The 22,161-nt window shown below is 38.3% G+C and overlaps 1 protein-coding gene across 1 annotated transcript; it reads left to right on the top strand.

Annotated features, from left to right (window-relative positions):
* The first annotated feature begins 2,180 nt into the window (after positions 1 to 2,180).
* LOC133804481 (protein FAR-RED IMPAIRED RESPONSE 1-like) lies at positions 2,181 to 4,052 on the top strand. Its single transcript, XM_062242631.1, has one exon. The coding sequence runs from the start codon at positions 2,181 to 2,183 to the stop codon at positions 4,050 to 4,052; it is 1,872 nt and encodes a 623-aa protein (XP_062098615.1).
* The last annotated feature ends 18,109 nt before the right edge of the window (positions 4,053 to 22,161 follow it).

Here is a 22,161-nt window from a genome sequence, read left to right on the forward strand (position 1 = left end):
TTTCACAAGTTACGGAACAAGGTAATGAAATCCATTTCATGAAAATCTGGAAAACTAGTACATATTATTCGTACCAATTGTTTATCAGTAGTCATGTAATTTTTTTACAATTTAACTTGAAACACAAAGCTTTTGGTACCTTATTCTATCATATCCCCTTTGAATATGCTTTTTGACTTGGAGTTTGTGTGGTATTGGTGAGAAAGTTTGGAGTTTGTGAGAAAGTTTCATAGATCCTATGTATCTACGAGCATATGCTTCATCTACAGGTGAGACAAACCCAAGTGTACACTACTAGGGTTCTACCACGTACTAGAGCTGCACATATCCAAAATTGATTAAGTTGGGCAGGCATTGTTAACTTAAGTAAACCGATCTTAGTTTGTTGGGAGAGATTGTGATAATGAGATTTTTGTTTCATTGATATGCTTATTCCTTCATTTATTTCACAATAATTGACATTATATTCTGTGATTCCATCTTTTATTTTGGCGGGAAATTTATCTTCCTACTTGTCTTTCTCTTTCTACACATATATATGTATAGATATGTATGTGAAGCTCCGTCATTGGTTCCCGACTCTCTAAACCCCTTACAGAAAGCTTCACCTTTTCAAAAAAACTTTTACTCTTATCATGGAATCATCCAAGTTATGCGTCAATCTCTTTCCTAAAGAATATGAAGTGAAAAAAGAGTTGGAATCTCCAACAAAACAATTTCCTATACCATTCCTGGCGGACTTTCCCCTAACTCCATCACCACCAACTAACAACAAGGAGAAGACGACCATCCCCACTCCTTTGTCAGTAACTAGTTCCGCAACAGCCTCCCGTAGTGATAATGGAAAAAAATTTCGAACAACTAAGCCTGGGTTTCGCGGCAAGTGCAAAAATTGTATGAAGAAAGATGTGCAGATTCAGAAGCTTATGGCTTTCAAGGAACTTGTTGGTAAGAAAGCGACGACTTTAAGGATGAATTCAATGGATATTAAGTTTTTTCTTTTTGACCAGCGCCAAATTATGGATCATGTAGGGACTATGGTGAAACGACAAGAGACAATTAGTGGTGAGTTGTGTGTTGAAGCTACGGAGGCAGGACCTACCAAGGAGATCATATTTCTTGACTGATTTAACTTTAACATTCTCGTCACATGGGTCTTCATTTCAGTTCTTGTATAAACTAGATGATCCCATGTGTATAAGAGACAATTAGTGGTACTGTTGATTACTTAAAAATTAAGAACCAGTAGGTACTAAAGTTACCTTAAACTATAAGTTAAGGCTAATGGATGTACCTACTATTGGTATTTTCGAAGTCATCATAGTGTGTAGCAGGAGATATATCTCCCTCAACCATCTATCGTGTAGCTAGACATTATGTAATGATGTGATGTTTATCCTTTATTAATCATGTTTATGTTGATTTTGGTTGTTTGCGTCCCTACAGTGAATTTGTATTTTATATTGGATGCCTACAAAAACATGATAAACCCATTACAACTGGCTTCGATAGAAGATGTATATATATTGATAAAAGGTTTATGACTGAGATGCTTGCCAAATCAAATATGTGCCTACTTTTAATTACATGGGTACGTTTACTAAAGAAACTGAAGTGTCAAGGGCGATAAGCATAGACATTCAATTGCATTTCCAGTGAATATAAGATTGAGTTAGGTTTTTTCCATCAAGCCTTATTTTTTATTTGATTTTTATTTTCATCTCTAACAACTGTTTCTTTCGTGTTCAGGAAACAAAAAAATAAGTACTCAAACAACATGGCGAACGACATGTCGGAAGCACTCGCAGACCTAAATATTACGAACAAGCTTCCACAACAATTAACAAAGGAAGACATTATAAACAAACACCTACCCACGGTTGGCCACTAGGAAGATTTTTACTACAAATACTCTTAGTGGATGGGGGTTTAGTGTTAGAAAAGAAGATGTCCGTCGGGACAATGAAAATAAAGAGTGGCAAAGAAAATGGGTTTGCTCTAATCAAGGGTTTAGGCGAGAAAAGTGGACAAACCTAAAGAACCGTAAGAAAAAACCTCGAGCTGTTACTCGCACAGGGTGCCCAGCACTATTGCGCGTGAATTTTGACAAGTCCGAAAACAGTTGGGTAGTGAAAGACTTTAACCCAACACATAATCATGACCTTGCTTTGAAAACAGATATGCAGTTCTTGAGATCTAACCGTGCTGTCCCAGATTGTATGGGTGCCCAAGTAATGTCAATGAGACGGTCGGGCATACGAACTTGCCACATATTGAATCACCTTGCTGCAGAAAGAGGAGGACATGAGTATGTTCCGTTCTTGAAAAAGGACTTATACAATTGGATTGGACGACAAAGAGAGTTAGAAGAGGAGGAGGAAACAGATGCTGAGGGTGCCCTGGGATACTTGGAATGTCTTGGGTTACGTGACCCCAATTTTTTTGAAACACACACGATAGACGGGGAGTATAAGCTCGCTGACTTGTTCTGGGCCGATGGAATTTCGAGAGATGACTATGGACGTTTTGGGGAGATCATCGCATTTGACACAACGTACAAGAAGAATGCTTACAAAAAACCCCTTCTTCTTTTTGTCGGCGTGAATCGCCACTTCAGAACTGTTGTCTTCGCAGTGGCATTGCTGTACGATGAGAAGGAGGACACATACATTTGGTTGTTGGAAGAATTCCTTCAATGTATAAACAAAAAATTGCCACACGTTGTTGTCACTGACGGAGATAAAGCTATGGCTAAAGCAATAGAGAAAGTCATGCCTAATGATGTCCATCTTTTGTGTGCGTGGCACCTTCAGAAAAATGTTACCATTAATGTCCCTCACCCGATTTTCAAGACAAGGTTTAATGAGCTTCTATATCAATATTGTACAGAGGAAGAGTTTGACGAGAGTTGGAGTGGCTTGGTTACAGAATTTCAGCTACAAGATAGCCAATGGGCAGCCATAACATACAACAATAGAAGGAGTTGGGCAGAATGCTTCCTGCGGGGTAATTTCTTTGCGGGCCTCAGAACCACCCAAAGGTCGGAGTCGATGAATTCTTACCTGTCACACTTCTTGACAAGCAAACTTAAACTTAAAGACCTTGTTGGCCAAGTTGATAAAGCCATACAAAGCATACGCCACACGGAACGCGAAGATGACTTCATCAGTAACAACACATCGCCCCAGTTCCCTTCCAACATACTACAACAGTATTACCAGCAAGTTGCTTCAGTTTTGACAAGAAACATGTACGATAAGGCCACACAACAAATCGACAACGCTCTTGCATACTCAATTGATTCGACAAGTGTGGAATTTGGGTGCAGGGTATTTTCCCTAAGTCGTTTCCGTAGAGGACTGGTAGGAAGTGTAGTTCGGTACGTAATTGATCATGATCACTTTGAGTGTAGTTGCATGCTATTCCAGTCAGACGGAATCCCGTGTCGACATATGTTTGCGGTAATGAAGCATTTGAACCTACCCTGCATCCCGAAACCTCTGTTAAAGGAACGCTGGAGGAAGGACGCCAAATTGAGAGGTGAATTGAGTAGCGCTCCCCATGATAGGGTCCCCCATGATGTGTTATTATGTACCCGTTGGGGATCGTTGACATCACGGTTAAATGCAATGGGGTACTATGCTACACAACGTGATGATACATATGAAGAAGCATTAAGCGAAATGTCCCGTTTGGAAGAAAAATTTAAAACAATGTGTGGTCAGCCTAATGATGCGTTTGAATCGAGTCACGTTGTACATGGGGACCACCGATCGCAACAACAACAGAGAGTAATTGGGGATCTGGCAATTGTGAGAACGAAGGGGAGGGAACCAAACAAAACAAAATCAAAATATAAGGGCGTGGACAATGCCACCCCAAGGAAGAATAGGTGTCGCAACTGCAACCAATTAGGCCATAATAGGGCGACTTGCAAAGTTGTTCCAGAAGTGGACAATCAATCCATGGAGACAGAAGATCCAACATCTTCCAACTATCCAATGTACTATACTCCGAACGTGGACGACATCAGTCAAAGTCAAAGGAGTTAATTAACAGGAGATAATGGCACAAACGAGCAATGGCATAGTCACCAATGACCTACTATTTCGAAACAAATTCTCAATCCCTCTACAGATTGTTACATCCCATAGCCATGCGATCAGTTTTATGGTAAGGGTTTAGAATTAGTTTGCAAAAAAATTCATGAATTATGTGTAATGCTTTGTATGTCTCGTTTTTTACCAAATGTAATGTTATGGACGTCAATCTTGTTTACTAAGTTCTACTATGTGGAATGCCCTTACTATGTTTTGAAGAGTCATTTATGGATGGATCGTTATAGGAATCATTTGTTGACACATTAATTTAAGAATTTTTGCGGAAAAGATACTAGAATAATTCGTTAATAACAAAATTGAGGCATAATTAATTGATTTTGTCCTTGTGTATCATGCATATATATATAGGACAATATTTTTATAGGGGCTTTACTTTAACTCCTAACGGTGGGGCGCTCAGTGTTTCGCAACCCGTTTACAGTTTTCAGGGGGACTATTTTGTGATCGTGTTTACTGTAGCTATTTATAGATTCCTGCTAATTTTCAAGAAAATGTGAGTAGTTTACACTACCGAAAAATAGGTTCAAACATGTAGTTTTTCACGCCCTTAAAAAAATTTAGTCACGCAAGCACCATGTTTCAACATAGTTTTCGGTAATATACTCTATTCAAAAAATTTTGAAAATTAGCAGATGCTCCTAATAGCTACAATATACACGGTTATAAACAAATCCCCTCGAAAATTGTTCAAGTTTTCAAGAACACTAACAGCCCCACCGCCACTGATGGGGATTAAAGGGAAGCCCCTTTAGCATAATTTCCTTCTTTATATATATATGATGTTCCTCGTATATTTTGTTTAGTGGGGCCACATTACTACTATCATGTGAGCCTAAATTGCTTGGTATATTATTGGGACTCATTTGTCCAAATTAGTGAAGTCTTACAGGGTATGAAATAAGTTGTTCATTATCTTGCCTAGCCTATATCATCATAAGGAAGGTGATGGGAGGTGGAGATTGAGTGAAACTAGCCATTGCTTGTATTCACAATTGATGTATAGTACGTTCAATATTACAATTATGCAAAAGGTATGATTGGATTGGAGACATATGAATTGATTAGTACAATTTATGCAAAAGGTATGGTAGGATTGGAGACATAAAAATTGATTGGATCTATGATTTGACAAACCAGTTGACTTGCTCAATATAGAATAGTAGAAAAATATGATTACTTACTTCTTCCAATTAATAGTTGTTGACATATATCAAAAAATTTATAAAAGTTAATTGCTACTACTAGAGAAATATTATAACCATACAAATATTCTGTATTTAAATAATGTCTTCATTAATCCATGTTATTCGTTACAAACATGTTTAAACCCTTAATAAACAAAAAAAAAAAGACAAACAAATTGGACCACTCATCTGTAAGGTGAATTAACAATCACCACGCCATCACACTAGAACACTTCAGTTCTTCATGTTCTTCTACGTCTAGGTGGGGCAACATCACCAACTATATTGTTAATTTTCTCCTTCAGGTACTCATCGTATCTACTCACTGCTTCTGCCTTAAGTTCCTCTAGTGCTTTCAACACCCTTTCATAGGCTGCCATGAACGCGACATCCCTCACTTCCTCTATTTTCTTTGTCTTCTGTTGAAGCTCTGTTTCGAGCTGCATTATCCTGGCTTTCATGGACTCATTATCTTTCTCTAGCATGCGACAATCCAAATTTCTAAAGAAAATTTCTTCAGATCGTTTATATAGTCTATAGGTTCGGGAGGGAGAGTGTTTATGTTGCTGTTGGTAAACTCCTCCCAATCCGGTCGATCTATGTGATGGTCGCCCGTGACAGGAAATACCTCAATATTGCACGAGTCAAATGAGGAGTCTGAATCCATGGGTATGGGTGGAAGGAAAAATTATGGGGTGGAAGGGATGAAGGAAGATATGGCTGCCAAAGTAGTTGGTAGTGGTTTGTGTGATGGATAACCTTTTTTTACTCGTTCAAAATGGCCAGTTGTTGTACACTGTCTATATTTGACGAGGGCCCCCACGTATACATGACATTTTTGTCTTACTATGACACACCAAAGGTCAACTTCACATTGAATGTTGAGACATATCGTAAAGATGGATTATTTTTTGCACAAGGTACAATTCCTTGTTGTAATGACCCACTAATCTAGACTCTTGGACCATTATCGAACTATACATACATATTCTTACTAAAACATACATTTGCGAAAATACCATAATTTATTATAAACTTGTAGAAACAAATGTTACTTTCATAAAAATAAGTAGGATATGGGTACCCATTGTCTTTAAAACAAAAATAGCTTAAAATGAAAAGAGTTACATAGAAAATGCGGAAAAATACATATAAAACCATAAAAATAAAATACGACGACATCCTCGAATCGAATAATGCTCGGCCCCTTGACTCCATTCACCATCGATACACATCCTCTAAGCGTCACGAATCTTACCGCCTCTAAAGCTTATTTTCCTGCACATAAAACAAAATGAATGAGCCTAATGCCCAGCAAGGAAAATCTAACACATAGTCATATACATAATTTCATAAGAAACATAAAGACTTAACATAATACATATAACATACACTTATTATAATGGCCATCATTACTTGGGGTCCCATAGACTAAACAAGCATATGCCCATGGGATTAGTGGGGTCCTACTAGCTAAGTAGGTCATATGCCCATAACCCATTTGGGGTCTTGTTAGTCATATGGGTCATATGCCCAAGCCTACAAACATACATACATACATACATATCATAACACATTTAATAGCATAAAACATATAGATAACATAAGCATATACATATTGATTCTAGCCTATTTTCCTTACCAAAGTTACCGGGATATGTGGACTAAGTTGGGACTTTTTGGAACACTCCTAATAACCATTAAAAAGAGTGAGTCTAAAGAAGAAAGAGATGAAATGAAAGAGATGGAAAGACTAAACCATTGAAAGTTACACTTACCAAAACTTATGTGCTCAAGAGCTTAGATTTCCTAACCAAAATAAAATGGGGTTAGGAGACTGAGTAGAAGATTAAGAGAAGGAAAATAACTTAAAACAAATGAACTAGAGTTTTGGTTACCTCAAAGACTTGTAAGATCAAATTACACCACAACCGAAATACTATAGAACCTCACTTCCCAAAGTGTTTGATAAGCTTATGATGTTTAAGCTTATGATTTTCCCAAACCAGGTGTTTACACTCTCACACTCACTTAACACTAGCAGCTTCTGAACTTAGAGCGAAAGGTGAATAATGGCTGGGTACTAGGTCCTATTTATAGAGTTTGGGAATGACAGTATCTTGATTTTACTTGAATAAAAATAATGGCTTTTTAGGTGTAAATCATTTGAATAATCGTTCAGCAGAGGCTGAAGACTCGTTCAAAAGATGCTGGACTTATGGAGGAGTTTGAATGGCTGAAAGGAAAAGAATTCAAAAGTGTTTGAATTTATGCTGGAGGAGGCGATATATCGCCCCCTGTAGGCGATATATCGCCTGGGCCAGTATGCCCGAGGCGACCGTGCATCGTCTCGTGTTTTCCGTATCTACGTGCTGCGATATATCGCCCCCTATAGCTGCGATATATCGGCATACGCTGAATAATTAAACACGAAATTACACATTTTTAGCTAAGTTTGAATGGAGTAAACATGTAACGCCCTGGCTACCCCAGAACAGTTACGGTGAACCGGAAATTTGACTCGTTACCCGAGTCCTTTGGTTAAAAACGTGATCTAAGTGTTATGACCAAGTTAAGGTGAAAACCAGTAAAAGGAAAGGGTACATTTTATTAAGTAAACAAACTGCTCATGAGCCTTTTTAAAACGTTTACAAGTAGTTCATGTTACAAAAGAGTTGCTACAGTTCATATATACAATCCCCGCCGGCCTAAGCGGCAAAAATAGGGTAAACCCCTAGTCCCTCTGAGAACTCCTTGACCGTGGCAGTCAAGTGGCCATGTATGTACATTACATCGCCCAAGCTCTCCACTCAAGGCTGGTCAAGCTTTTCCTTTCCTTTACCTGCACCACATAGCACCCATGAGCCAAGGCCCAGCAAGAAAACATAGCAAGACATGATATAATATCAACAACGTTCATAATAACCATTCAGGACTATCAGTCCAACAAGTAGGTGCCAATAGCCAAAAGTCACGGTAATGAGCATCGCTTCCTCTAGCCATGTGACGATAGGGTCACCAGGGCTTAACTGATAGGTGATTCTTTCATAAGCTTGTTCAGGACAGGTGCATGGTGATTGGTCACCAACATAACCTTCCTCACGACTCTAGAGTCGAAACTATGGACAACGTCTCTCAGCCTTGTGACAAACAGTCACCGGGGTCATATACCTTGGCTATAGTCATCTGGTCGTAGACCAGGCAAGCGCTTGTAAGTTTCTCGACCCTAGGGTCGGTCAGGCATTAATGCTATAGAGCCATTCAATGCATGATTCTCGACTTTAGAGTCGGTCCCTGACTAGTCAGTGTCTCAAGCAGGTAATCAGCGTTCACTAGCACCTAATATGCAATCCATGTCCACATATATCAACCAGCATGCCTCAAATATCAAATCATACATGCCATATACCTGTACAAGGTGCAACTATATTCATACACTGTTTTCTTACCTCTGGTTCGAGTGAGAATAATTATACGAACGACCCCTGAGAACGATCAACCTTTAAATTCCTCGACGGTCACCTGGTCATAACCAAAATATAGGATTTATCAATAAAAATGATAACTGAGGGTTCCCAAACCAAATCCCAGCCCCCGAGACCTCAAAAACTACCCAACCGGGTACTAGGTCCAACCCCGAGGCCTATGGTTTGAATCCCTAAGATAAAAAACCACTTTTTAGCAAAATGGGCTCTAAGGTCCGCGGCCCCCTCTGCTGCGTCACAGCGCGCCCCCCTGACAGAGAAGCTCCCCATCTGCCAGGCGCCAAGGGCCGCGGCGCTCAGCCCAGAATGGCTAAGTCGGCCACACGAACCAGTTTTTCTCCCTGTGCAATACCCTCTCAAACCAGATCTTCAAACCCTCATAGAACCTCTCCCTAACACACAATTAAACCCCCAAACAACTCCCTTAGCTCACTCACATAAAACCCCAATCAAACTAACATTAAAACCCTCTTTGATTCACACTTTCCACACCAAAACTCATGATTCAAAAGCTAGAACAAAAACAGATCTTAACTTGAATTCAATGGTCAAAGCTTACCTTAGAACCTGTTTTGAACTTCCCACACAAGCAGAACCAAGTCTCCAATCCAGCCCTAAGTTTCTCTAGCTTGAATTACCACCAAGAACACACAAAACCCTCAAAGGAAAAGTGAAGAAGATGGAGCAAGGAGGATGTACGGGAAAGGAAGAGGCAAACTCTGTTTTTTACTCTGTTTGTTCTACAGCTTCAGCCACTTTAGTTCATAGATATCCACCCTTAAAAAGACCAAAATGCCCTTGTGTCATCTAAAGCCTTTCAAACTACTCTAGGGGTAAAATTGGTACTTCTAGCTTAACCCGTTAATCATAATTAACGCTTCCCGATTCCCGCTAATCTCCATATCCTCGAACACCAATATTTCATAACCCGTTACCCTAAAATCCCCGGTAACGCTATAACCTTTAATATCACCCCGAGACTCACCCTGAGCCCCGAGCTCAGACCTGTTATGACCAAACCGATAAATCATGTTTAAAGATCGTCTCATGTCGAAATACTCGAACCAATCCACATTATAATGTGGTCTCACAATATATCATTATCGCACATACAAATATACAATTATACCCTCAACGGGCCAAATTACCATAATACCCCTGTAAACAAATGTGGACTCACATGCATGCATTTAACATTATATTATAATATAATTCTCATAAACATGCATAAACACATTTAATGGCATAATTAAACAGTTATAGCCCTCCCGGCCTACTAATCCAGCCATTAACCATAATAGGGAATCCGGGGCATTACAAAACAGCCTTGACTAAGCCTTCAACGTATTCAAAGCTGCTGACTAACCCTATAACATTCAAACTTTACCCTTATTTAATTTAATCCTCAAAAATACTTAATCCTTAATCACCATTCATAACATGTGCTTAAAATCCTATTGGTTGATGTCTAAACCTTATAATATAATAAATATTATCCTTAATATCAGTCATATAATCAAACCTTAGGTTATACTTAATATTCTTAAACTATAGGTTAAACTTAGAAAATCTATAAGTATTACTATGAGTGTCCAAATAGTTCCCGGTCTGAACCAAAAATCCACAGTAACAAAGATAATACTAAACATACTATAATACTACTGAACAATTAGCTAAGTAAAGTTCTTGGACTCTACACTTGTCCAGGGAATCATGTCGGTGTTATGAGAAAGGCAAAAACTTGAGAATTATACTTGAATGCTTTGTATTGGTTATAAAAATCACTGGACCACAATTAACCACATTAAAAATAACAACATTATGGATGGTTATCGTATATGTGCATTTGTCAAACAAACTTAAAAAAATAGTCTATATGTTTAAAGTGTCATGTCATTATTAATGGAAGCACTTCAAACAAATATAAAAGACCATTTATTAGGCAACACAATTAGTTTATATTCCATGACCAAATATATTATCTCCCTACGTTGTTCTACGGATGTAATGTCCTAATTTTGCTAATAACACTTACTGGTTTAGGGGCATAATTGGATGTTGATGTGTTAGTGTAATTTAAATGTCATATTATATGTGAATATAATGATTTATACTATGATGCGACTACGTAAGCATGTTTTACTGCATTAAAAATGATTAAAGGGGCGTATTTGTTGAAAATAGTATTTATGTACTATTCCCCCTGTAAGGGTATATATGTAATTTTATGTGCTTTGTGAGTGAGATCACATTATTATGTTGTACGCTCTAATTTTTTACGGACTATTAGCGAGCTGAGATATGGCATAATTATATTAGCCATGTGGATACCGCGTGGCCGGAGTTGTTGTTGTCAGGTCCTACCTCCTTAGCTCTCGGAAAATGCGCCAAGAATGGCCCAAGTAACAATCCCAAAGTCTCAAAACTAGAGAGTCACTAGACGGTAAATTCTGAGATTCTGATCCGTCGACCAACCAAATCCATCCCCGAAATGACTAATCGGCGAAGACAACTCACCAGTCAACATAGGCAAGCACCTCTCATTGGCATAGGCAAACCACACCTCTGCTCGGTATAGGCAAATCACTCTTGTAGCACACCTCTCCTCAACCATGACACATCTCTGGTCTGTCAAAAATCTTCACCGGTGGGACAAAGAATCTTCCTGGTCGGTCAAATCACTTCCAAACCAGATAAATAATTATGATGACTAGTAATATCACAACTTTGAAGATTAATCTCCGACCTTTCCCTCCTTGGGTAATACATTTATTGAATATTAATGTGTCATTTACTGAGCATGCATTGCGACTTGTCACTTCTGTTTGGCACGTCATTGAACTGAAATGTTGGGGATAACTCCTATTAATAACGCGTAGATGCACTTTTATAACCAAATGACTAGTTTACCGAGTTAAACACGGTTTAAAGCTCACCATAACAATCTTGGAGTAACCAGGGCGTTACACTCTCTCACTATTGTTGTCGTGGACCACCATCTAAACACAAACTCTAAGGCAAAAATCTCCATCACCATCACCTCTTCAAATCTTCAAAGATTCCACACGACGAAGGTTATCTTTATTATTGTCGAAACCCTACAACCAACATTTTAAGGATCTAGGAATTCTTTTAAAGATCAAGGTTGCGGTGTAGTTCAGTTTTGAATGCTTTGAGTTTTAGATCTACTAGTTTATGTTTTAATAATGGTATAATGTTAATGAAATAGGATTTTAAGCAGGATTAGCATATAAATGTTAAGCATGTTGTATATGATTTATATTTTGTTGGTTCACTATTTATGCTTATTTGGGTTTTCTTGCTGGGAGGTGGCTTACGGGTGCTATGTGGTGCAAGTAAGGGCAAAGATAAGTTGGACCAACCATGAGTTGGAGAGCTCTAGGGGCTATGTGTACATATGTAGCCTGCTCGACTGCCACGACCGTGATTTCTTTTAAGGATTTAGGGTTACGGTGTTTTATGCCGCTTAGGATGCCCATTTACTGTAACACCCTGGTTACCCCAGCACAGTTACGGTGATCGGTGGACCATAAATTTGACCTGCTACCCGAGTCCTTTCGTCAAAAACGTGCTCTAAGTGTAATTAATAGGTTAAGGTGGAAAACTAATAAAAAGGAAATGGATATTTTCATTACAAAATGCTCTACAGAGCTAATCAAAACATTTACAAGTTGTTCTCAGAACAAAACGGTAATTACTGATTCAAATTTACAATCCCGCCGACCTAAGCGCCAAAAACAGGGTAAACCCCCTACTTCCTTTGAGAATGCCTTGGCCGTGGTGGTCAAGCGGCCGCATATGTACACATCACCACCTAAGCTCTCCACTCAAGGCTGCGTGAGTTTTTCTTTCCCTTTACCTGCACCACATACCACCCATGAGCCAAGGCCCAGCAAGAAAACATAGTATAGGATGATATAATATCAACAATGATCATATAAATCATTTAGGACTATCTGTCGAAAAGAGGTAGGTGACAGACGCAACAGTCACAAAAGTGGGTACAGCCCCCTTTAGCCATGTGACGAAAGGGTCACTCGGGCTTAACTGATAAGTGAACCTTTCATAGGTTTGAACAGGATGGGTGTATGGTGAATAGTCACCAACATAACCCTCCTCATCACCGTAGAGTCATAACCCTGGAACAACGTTCCCTAGCCATGTGACAAACAGTCACCGGGCCCATATGCCATGGCTCTGAATAACTAGTCTTATAATAGCCTAGCGCTTATAAGTTCATCGACCTTAGGGTTGCTGCAGCATTAATGCCATAGAGCCATTCAATGCTGATATCGATTAGATCTAATATTCATTTGGCTCGGCGTTCTCAAAGCTATGCCATTTTTGACTCTTTAGGTCAGTGTCCCTGACTAATCAGTAATATACAAGTATTCACCATTTCCTAGCATTCAATAGGCAAACCATGTCCACATTAATCAATCAACATCCCTCAATAATAACCACGCATGTCATATATACACAGGGTGCAATTTTCTTACCTCAGATTCGAGGTAGAAAGATTAAAAGAACGACCCGTGACAACGATCAATCTTTAGTACTTTAGCGGTCACCTAATCATAACCAAACACGGGACATCATTAATAATAATGATCAACATAGGTTTCCACACCAATATCTAGCCTCCGGAAGATCAATCCCAACTAATCCAAGTAGTAGGAACACTCCCGAGGCCTATAACTAAGTTCCCGGGGTCAAAACGAGCAAAATGGGTGAAAACAGGGCTAGGGCTGCGGCCCTAGCACCATGGGCCGCGGCCCCTACAAATCATTTGTTGAAACAAGCACCGCGACGCCCAACACCAAAGGCCACGACACCCAGCCAAAACAGAACCACCCTTTCTTCCTCTTCGAACCAGGGCCGCGGCACCCAAGAACAGGGTCGCGGCCCCCGACCCAAAGCCATTCCCGAATGTGTTTTCAACTTCTCCAATCTTCCAAAATCACACCTAACCATCCCCAATCATCAAAACAAAGTTCCCAAGCTTCCCAAAACTCCAAAACCCTCAAAACCCAAGGTTCAAACCCACCAAAAACTCAACAATTCACAAAGTCCAATTCAAACCTTACAAACTCGGAAAACAAAAAACTTTAAACTTATATTACCTTTGATTGTGTTGTTTTCTGTCAAATCCTTCGGTTAAGAAGCTTCTAATATTTCCTAGGATCGCTATGCCTCGATCCTCCCTTGATTCCCACTCCTAGAACTCGAGATATCTTCAAAAATGCTCAAAAGGTAAAACGGGCTATCGAAAGGGAGAACGAGAGGTTTTCTAATCGTACATGGCACTTTCTGACGGCTACTTGAAGCTTAAGTAACCTCAAACAAAACCTAATGCTCGGGGTCCCGAAAATATCCCCGGGGACATTATAGTCAAAGCCTCCGAAATTTCACCCTGATCTCAAATATTCCCATTTTATCATCAAATAAACATTTCTATTACCCCAAAATTGACCCCGTTATGACAAAACCACTAATGCAATATATATGACCGTCTCATGCCGAAATTGTTCTTTGTTTATATCTCCATAATAATGGAATCTCATTCACAAATCGCATTATGCACCCAAATACACATATTCACCCTCAATGGGCCAAATTATCATAATAGCATAACTATTCAAATGTGCACCCACATGCACGCATATAACATCATATCATAATGTAATCCACATATACATGCATAATAACATTTAATGGAAAAATTAAACAAGTATGGCTCTCCCGGCCTACTAATCCCGCCATTAAACCGTACCGGAGAATTCGGGCCATTACATTTACTACCCTTTTGCTTTTGTTTTGTGTTACAAACTCTTCTTTGATCCTTTTACTTAATGAAACCTTTTTAATGGAATGTATTACTTGTTTAACACAAAATAATGAACAAAATTTCTTATTTCTTCCCCACTATTCAATTGTCATTACGCATTACGGTAACACTATTAGATTTACTACGTCGTTAGACACATCGTTCAAGTTTGATGTGTTTACATTTTCAAATAACGAAATAACTACGGTACATATGAAAATCATAAACACACACGATCGATGACAGAAACTGGAAAATAACGGTGTTTTGATTCTCTCAAATTAGTCTGAGTATATTATGCAATATGTTATCACAATTATAGGGGGTTCACTTTCTGTCCCATTGATTATTTTCGAAAACGAAATTCATCAATTTCATGATCTGAAGTATACACATTACGAAATTAGTGGCTGATTTTGAAATTAATGAAAAATAATGTAAATGTTTAATTTGTTTTAAGCATATATGGAAAAATAAAATTTTATATGCCTAAACCTTTTTTTAGTTGCAGTAAATAGGAAATTTTTATATGAATATATAACAACACTCGTATTTACGATAAATAACCAATTGCCACTGATAATTTGCCATAAAAATAAATTCAATTGTCACCACCCTTTTAATATATACTTTATTGGTTTTCGTATGAGCAAAAATTTTCCTTAAATCTTCTTATTTGTGGTGTATTAGAAATGGAAGACTCCCGGAGGCTACTGCGATGGTGGACTGGGAAGCCAAATACCACATCGAATTTGTTCAAAGTCGGGGTGCCAATCCCCACATATACAGTTCTATCCATGAACGATGGACTGCCCCTGCTGCAAATGAGCTTTTGATAAATGTGGATGCTGCCACTAACAGGGGCCGAGGCTGCTGTAACAGTCGCGTGGTGACCAGGGACAGTGAGGGCAGGGTTATTGCGTCCAAAAGCAATTTCATAAACTGTGCCCATGAACCGCTTGTGCCTGAGCTGTTGGCCATTAAACATGGCATTGAGTTGTGTAAGAGTTTAAATCTGCAGGGGGGCTGCTTGTTTCAGATAGTAGCTTAGCAGTGGGTATGCTCAATAGACCTCCAGAAGAGAGTGGACATCTTGATTTACTAGTGGCTGCTATTAGAAGGGAAGCAGAGGATCTCAGAATTTTGTCTGTTGGGTATGGCCCAAGATCGTCGAACACTGTTGCTCATTTGACAGCCAAGTATGCTATTCGGTATCAAGCTTGTGGCTTTTGGGATGGAGGGGTTCCCTCTATGGCGTCTTCGGGTCTGGCTAAAGATATGGCTGGCCTGGTTGGCCGACCCTAGGCTGCTCTGTTTTCTTTGTTAATTTAATGTATTTTCTCTCAAAAAAATAAAATAAATGGAAGACTCAAATCTAAATTCACATGATAGTTTGTTTTATTCGGATTTAGAAGCCCGAAATGGTTTTTCAAACGTGGGACCCCAACCCATTGTAGTGGACCCGATATAAAAAAGTAATTCAGTGGGAATATTCCAAGCCATTTGCACTATATTTTTTTTTTATATTCAGAAAAAAGTGTGAGGACAAATTTAGCAATTCAAGCTTTGCGTGATTAAGTATATCTCCACGTTTGGCAGAAGTGAGGACATTGCCTATGGTACTAGACCTATAGGGACTGTTTAGTTTCTCTCTTTGAAGAACAAAGGTTCACATTACTTAATAAACTTGAAAATGTACTGATGAATTCTTTCCCCCTGGGACTTTACTTTCAGTTCCCACTCCAAAGAAAATGAGATACAAAGCCTTGGCCACCCGCTTTCCCGCAATGACGGCCGAAAAGATCGAGGACTCTCACAGCCCGAGTTCCCTCCAACGTCATCCCAGGAAAATGACCATCAAAAGTGATGCAAGCCCAGTGGAAGAGGGCGTACAACCACAGAGTGTGGAAGGTGGCGAACTCCAAGGGCATCCTTCCACCACCCAACCACGGCGTAAGCGAGGTAAACACTTTATGTAGCAGCTGCCCTTCCTCTTGATAAAGAACATATTTTTTTTAAAAAAATAAAAGAGGGTAGTCAATGCACGTTGGGTAAACTTTATTTTTTTCACATACTGACATTTCTGTATTTTTGTTTGCTATAACAAAGGGCGACCCCGAAAAAACCCCATCCCCGCGAATTCTGTTCGTGCTGGACAGGAAAAGTCAAATGCAAAAATGGTCCCTTCCTCCTCTTCAGACTCAGAGATATCGGACCCTGAGATTTACATGAGCAGGACTACATTCCAGAAAGTGGCTTTCAGCATGTTGTTCAATCTCCGAACGGACATTGACGAGATAAAGAAGAGAAGGTTTTGCCATTGTTGCCAAGGGGCCAAAATGAAGAGTGTTGACTTATTCAGGGAAAAGTCTCCAAGTCCATCAAGTCGATCTAGCCCTGAGTTGTAAGGTCAGTGGATGTTGAATTTTTAAAGTACTGCACTTGCATGTACCCTTCACTCATTTGGTTTAGTTGTTATGTTATTAGTTCCAAGTACAAAACCAATCAGTGATGTTGTTAGTTATTATTGAAGTTTAATTTTGAAGTATCAGAGTGGTTCAACATGTTTCCAGGTTCAACAATGGGTGATTTCGCCCGTGTTTGGTGAAGTAGAACTATGATATATTGTGACGTTGTTTAGTTCCTTTACTTTGAAGTAGAATTATCATATATATTTTCCTGTTTTTTCTTAAGTTTAAACTTTTTAAAAATTAGTACTGTCTCCTCGGTTTCTATATGGATTCCCTTCAAAAAAATCATCTCTGTCGCCCAAGGATATTGGTAAGGGTTTTCATCTAATGATCAGTTTAATAAGAATGGACGAATAAGACAAATAAGGAAATTCACAAAAATGATTACCATGTGAATTGGAGGACGATTTGTACTGCATTAACTGGAAAAGTGATACAATGGCATACCTAATTTTACTGGCAGTTTATTCAAGAATTATTGTTATTCAAATACAACCTGCACATGCAAGTTTCAAAGTAATAATTTTATAAATAAACTCCAACCAAAACATCAGTTTTTGTTACGTCGCCCTTGTGCATTTAATCTCCACCAACAAAGAAAAATGATCTGCGCGTGTATAAAATATTACGTCCATAATATGTTCACTCCGCTTTGTAAAATTTAATTTAAAATGACAAATATTACCCAAACGTCCCTAGGTGCACTATCTTTTTCAATTAGAAGGTTAATTAATTACCGTAATACATGTGGCAACTTACAAGTCTTTCAATTGGACTGTTTATGTACAAGCAATACCATGGAATCAGTTTTTGTTACTCCGTTATTGAAGTAGAAAAGGTACACACAAAATTATCAGACATATGGTATCTCATAGGAACTAGTGTAAAATCTATTTTGTCTCTCAGGGGTATCTCATAGGAAAGTGTAAAATCTATTTTTTCCCTCAGTGAGCTGCTTCTAACTTTTCACATTTTAAACGTTATTTCACATTTTAAAAGGTATTTTTGGATCCATGTATGAAAACTTCACTTTTTCTCACAAATTTTAACCGTTAATCACATTTAATTATACCTTTATTGATAATATATGCCTATAGAAAGTGCAATCACGTTTAATTAATTCTTTATGGCTAATAGACTCGTTTAGAGAGTCTAACACTATTTAAAAACAATATTCGCTGCCGTTTTTTCAAACACTATTGGACGAGTTCCCCACCTTTTGTTCATGTACAATGATCATTGCAAAACAAAAAACAAATGGATTTGGAATATCCCATTTTTCTTAACAAATATAAAACAAAACAAAATTGAACTCTTCAAAAACGTGTTAGGCAAGATTGAGATACAGAATATTCTGTCAGAGCCTTGTGTCTCTTACTATCTTACCACATTTGGCATAGTACTCATAATGAACCTATGCTGCAAGGCTTATAGGGACTATTGAATTTCTTTGTGCCATGACCATGCTCATTAAATTTCAATATATCTTTTCTAAATCTAACCCTTTTTCTCAATGAGCACCTTCATCTCTTAAACATGTTCCTAGTTGGAAGATGAGGAGATACATTGCCTTGGCAACCCGACCCTCTTCAATAACGGGCGACAACTCTGATGCCTATGAGGAGTCATCTCCCCCGCTAAGGGTCGGCTCTCCGAGGAAGAGGAACAACGAAGTCCATAAAAGGACAGCAAAAGAGTTCGTACGTCCCCAATCTTCACAAGGTGCCGCAATCAAACAACATCATTCCACCAGACAGCCACCTCAGAAGCGAGGTGATAAGTTTATGGATCAATAGTACCTCTTATTTATGTTAATGTGTTTGAATTCCTATATATAATACGGTTTTAACATTACGTTAGGAATGGTTACAACTTTTCAAGGACTGACTTTTATATTGTGTTTATACCATAACGAAGGACGACCACACAAAAATCATTTGCCTGACACTGATGGAATTGTCAATGAGGTACCGCTGGCGGAAAGCAAATCATATTTGCAACCGGTCCCCTTCACCTCTTCGGGATCCAACATCTCAGACCCTGGTATTTACATGAGGAGGATTAGATTCCAAAATTTGGCTTTGAGCATGTTATTCAATATCCGAACTGACGTTGACGAAATAAAGGACGGAGGGTGTTGCCATTGTTGCCACGGGGACCAAAATAACAGTCCACCTCGTCACTCCAGCCATAACTTGTAAGCCAAGAATACTGAAGGTTCTATTTTGTATTAAAAGAACTCTACTATTTAATTAAGCTCTTCATTATATTACAATTGCAAGGTACAAACCAATCATTGAGGTAGGTAGTTCTTCTTGTTTAATTTGCCAAGTACACACTGGTTGGGTTATGTTTTGTTACAGGGGAAATGGCTCCTTCACCTCTTCTAAACCCATGTATGAATTAGTATGTATTATGTGGTGATAATGACTTTCGTTACAGAGCTTGTTTTTCACAAGTATGGAGCATTTTATTAAGCAAAAGATCTCAAACCTAATTTAATTAGAAACACATTCAGTGAAAATTTTAATTGATATATAGCCTGATCGTTTTAGTTTAATATAAACATGTTTTAGAAAAACAGGCAACCATTATATAAGTTTGTGTTACGTCAAACTTTCGTTTTGTTCGCCAATCATTAAGACAAATTACTTAGTCTAATCGTCTCATCTACGTGGATAACTGTACGGTTTGTTCTCACTACTACCTTGAACCTAAAAAAAAACACCTATAACTACTACATTAAACCAATCTGGACATATAACATGTCTATTATTATCACTACTCAATATTGATGTACATTGAAATGAGATTCATTTTCTCACTGACATATAACCTATCATGTGGGACCCCATGAGTACTCTACCTCTTAAATTACACCACTAGTGTCGACTGTGTCAGAGAAGGGGTAGCCATGTCAAAGATATTAGGGATGACAAGTAACCACGAGAATATTCTAAACGAAGATCCTCAAATCATTTAGTGCAATCTTTTGTTCACCAAAACACTGATACTAAATTCATTTAAGAAGAGAGGGTACAACACCAGGCATATTAGTTGGAATCACTTCTGTCTGACTAGCCTCCACCTGACAGAAAGTCCCTCGTATTGTAAGAACTACATACATGTCTCCATGTGCCCCTCTCATGCATGGCCGGCGATCTTTCTTCTAAGGAGAGGTACTGGACAATTTCTACCGCTATAATAGTCAGATGATTTAGAAAACAATTAGAGCAAGCACCATTCAGCGAAATCGTTTTTGCTCTTCCACTAATAGAAATAGATACATCCATTACGACATATCTTCTGAAAATAACCCGATGGCTTGCTCTAAGGAGGATGAAGAGTTACACATCCACTGGATCCAAAAACAATTTAAAAACAACCATAACTTTAGCAAACCAACCATATGAGTTGAATAATAGGCCCAAAGCAAATGGTCTTACTGTTTGCGCAACCTAAGGCCCGAACTCACCCCATTTTCACTCAAAGATAATTAATATGCATGTGCCAGTACACCAAACAATAAAAATGAACCACGCATCAAGGAAGTATAACAAACAGTGAAGAAATAAATGTACATTAATATGGCTTCACCGATTGTGCCGTACTATATCAAATATAAAATCATCTCAATGCACCATGTTCTCCCTCTGGTTGTTAGGATGAAGGTCATTCACATTCATACCAACTTATGTAGTGGTGGTGGATCATCTCCATTTCGGTCTCACAAATTTCAATGCAATGCCCCGTCCACTAGAGTGAAAATTGGTAAAAATTTGAGCTAGTGCAGCGGCAAAGCCAAGTACCCCGTGGTGAAGCAATAAAAGTTTTTTTTTCTACCAGAGTAACTTACTAATTTACACGGTATTATGTAATGGTTCATTGTGCGGGTACTTCTCTAAAAATGGTCGTTCAACTAATAAAATTCCACTATAAGTTATTCATTAAACACATTTGCTTTACTCTGTACTTTGAAATGTGATTTAGTACTCCGAAACTTGATCTATATTCAAATAAATTTTATCATCTCACTCAACTGTTTCTTTTTTTTAATAATTTGGGCCTTTTTTTGATAGCCCACATATAAGTGGCCTACTTCATTTCCTCAAGGGGGTCATAATTTTTTTTTTATTGAAACTACAGGCTTCATTGTTTCCTAAGTTGGAAAAAATAACATGTAATCGTAATAATAATATTCTAAAATTGCTTTCTATAATTAAGCTTTGTTATTACCTTAAAATAATAATATAACCAATAATATTTTCATAACAAACTTTTACGGATCCTTATAATCACATAAACTTATGCAATACATGGGGGAGCCACAACACAAATAATTTGAAACAAAACAACCTTGAGTAGTAGGCACTATTGGAAAATAAAATTGTGCTTACCACCCTCAGAGAGACAAGATTCCAACACACCTACTACGCCATGTTTCACTTCCAAAATACCATATACAACCAATATCTCTCCCATTTTCACAATGCACAAACTCCAAATTTATAAATGCAAATGGAAACCTTGCCATGATTGTGTTTGACGAAGGACAGTGCGTTGTATACAACCTTCTCACAAGATCAGTAAGTCCTTCAATCTACAAATTGAGATTCTATTGATTCAATTTTAATATCTAGTTTTCTTTACCCTGTCTATGTACTCATTTAGACAATGCTCCTTGTAAGTTCATTTATGACTTACGAGGAGCATGGAGAGAAGGTTGTGAATATATACGTAAGGGGTGGTAGCAAAATGACAACTTACATACTCTCAGGATCCCCAATGCACTTGTAATTAGATACCAGAATCAAGCAACTGTGGTTGTGAAGTAAAAAAGTATTACCACTAAACCAGAAGGGTGTCTATGTTCACAATCGCTCTAGCATATCCTCCTACTGCATCCAATACGACATACTCATACAATCGACACTTCTCAATTGGTTGACCTCATCTTCAGTGCAATCAATAATAAAATAATAATTTCCTCGTCACCTTACTTTAACTCACATATCTCACTATGCATTTCATCTGAACCAAAAGGAGTGTATT

This window comes from Humulus lupulus, chromosome X (assembly GCF_963169125.1).
Source record: "Humulus lupulus chromosome X, drHumLupu1.1, whole genome shotgun sequence".
NCBI classification, from domain to species: Eukaryota; Viridiplantae; Streptophyta; class Magnoliopsida; order Rosales; family Cannabaceae; genus Humulus; species Humulus lupulus.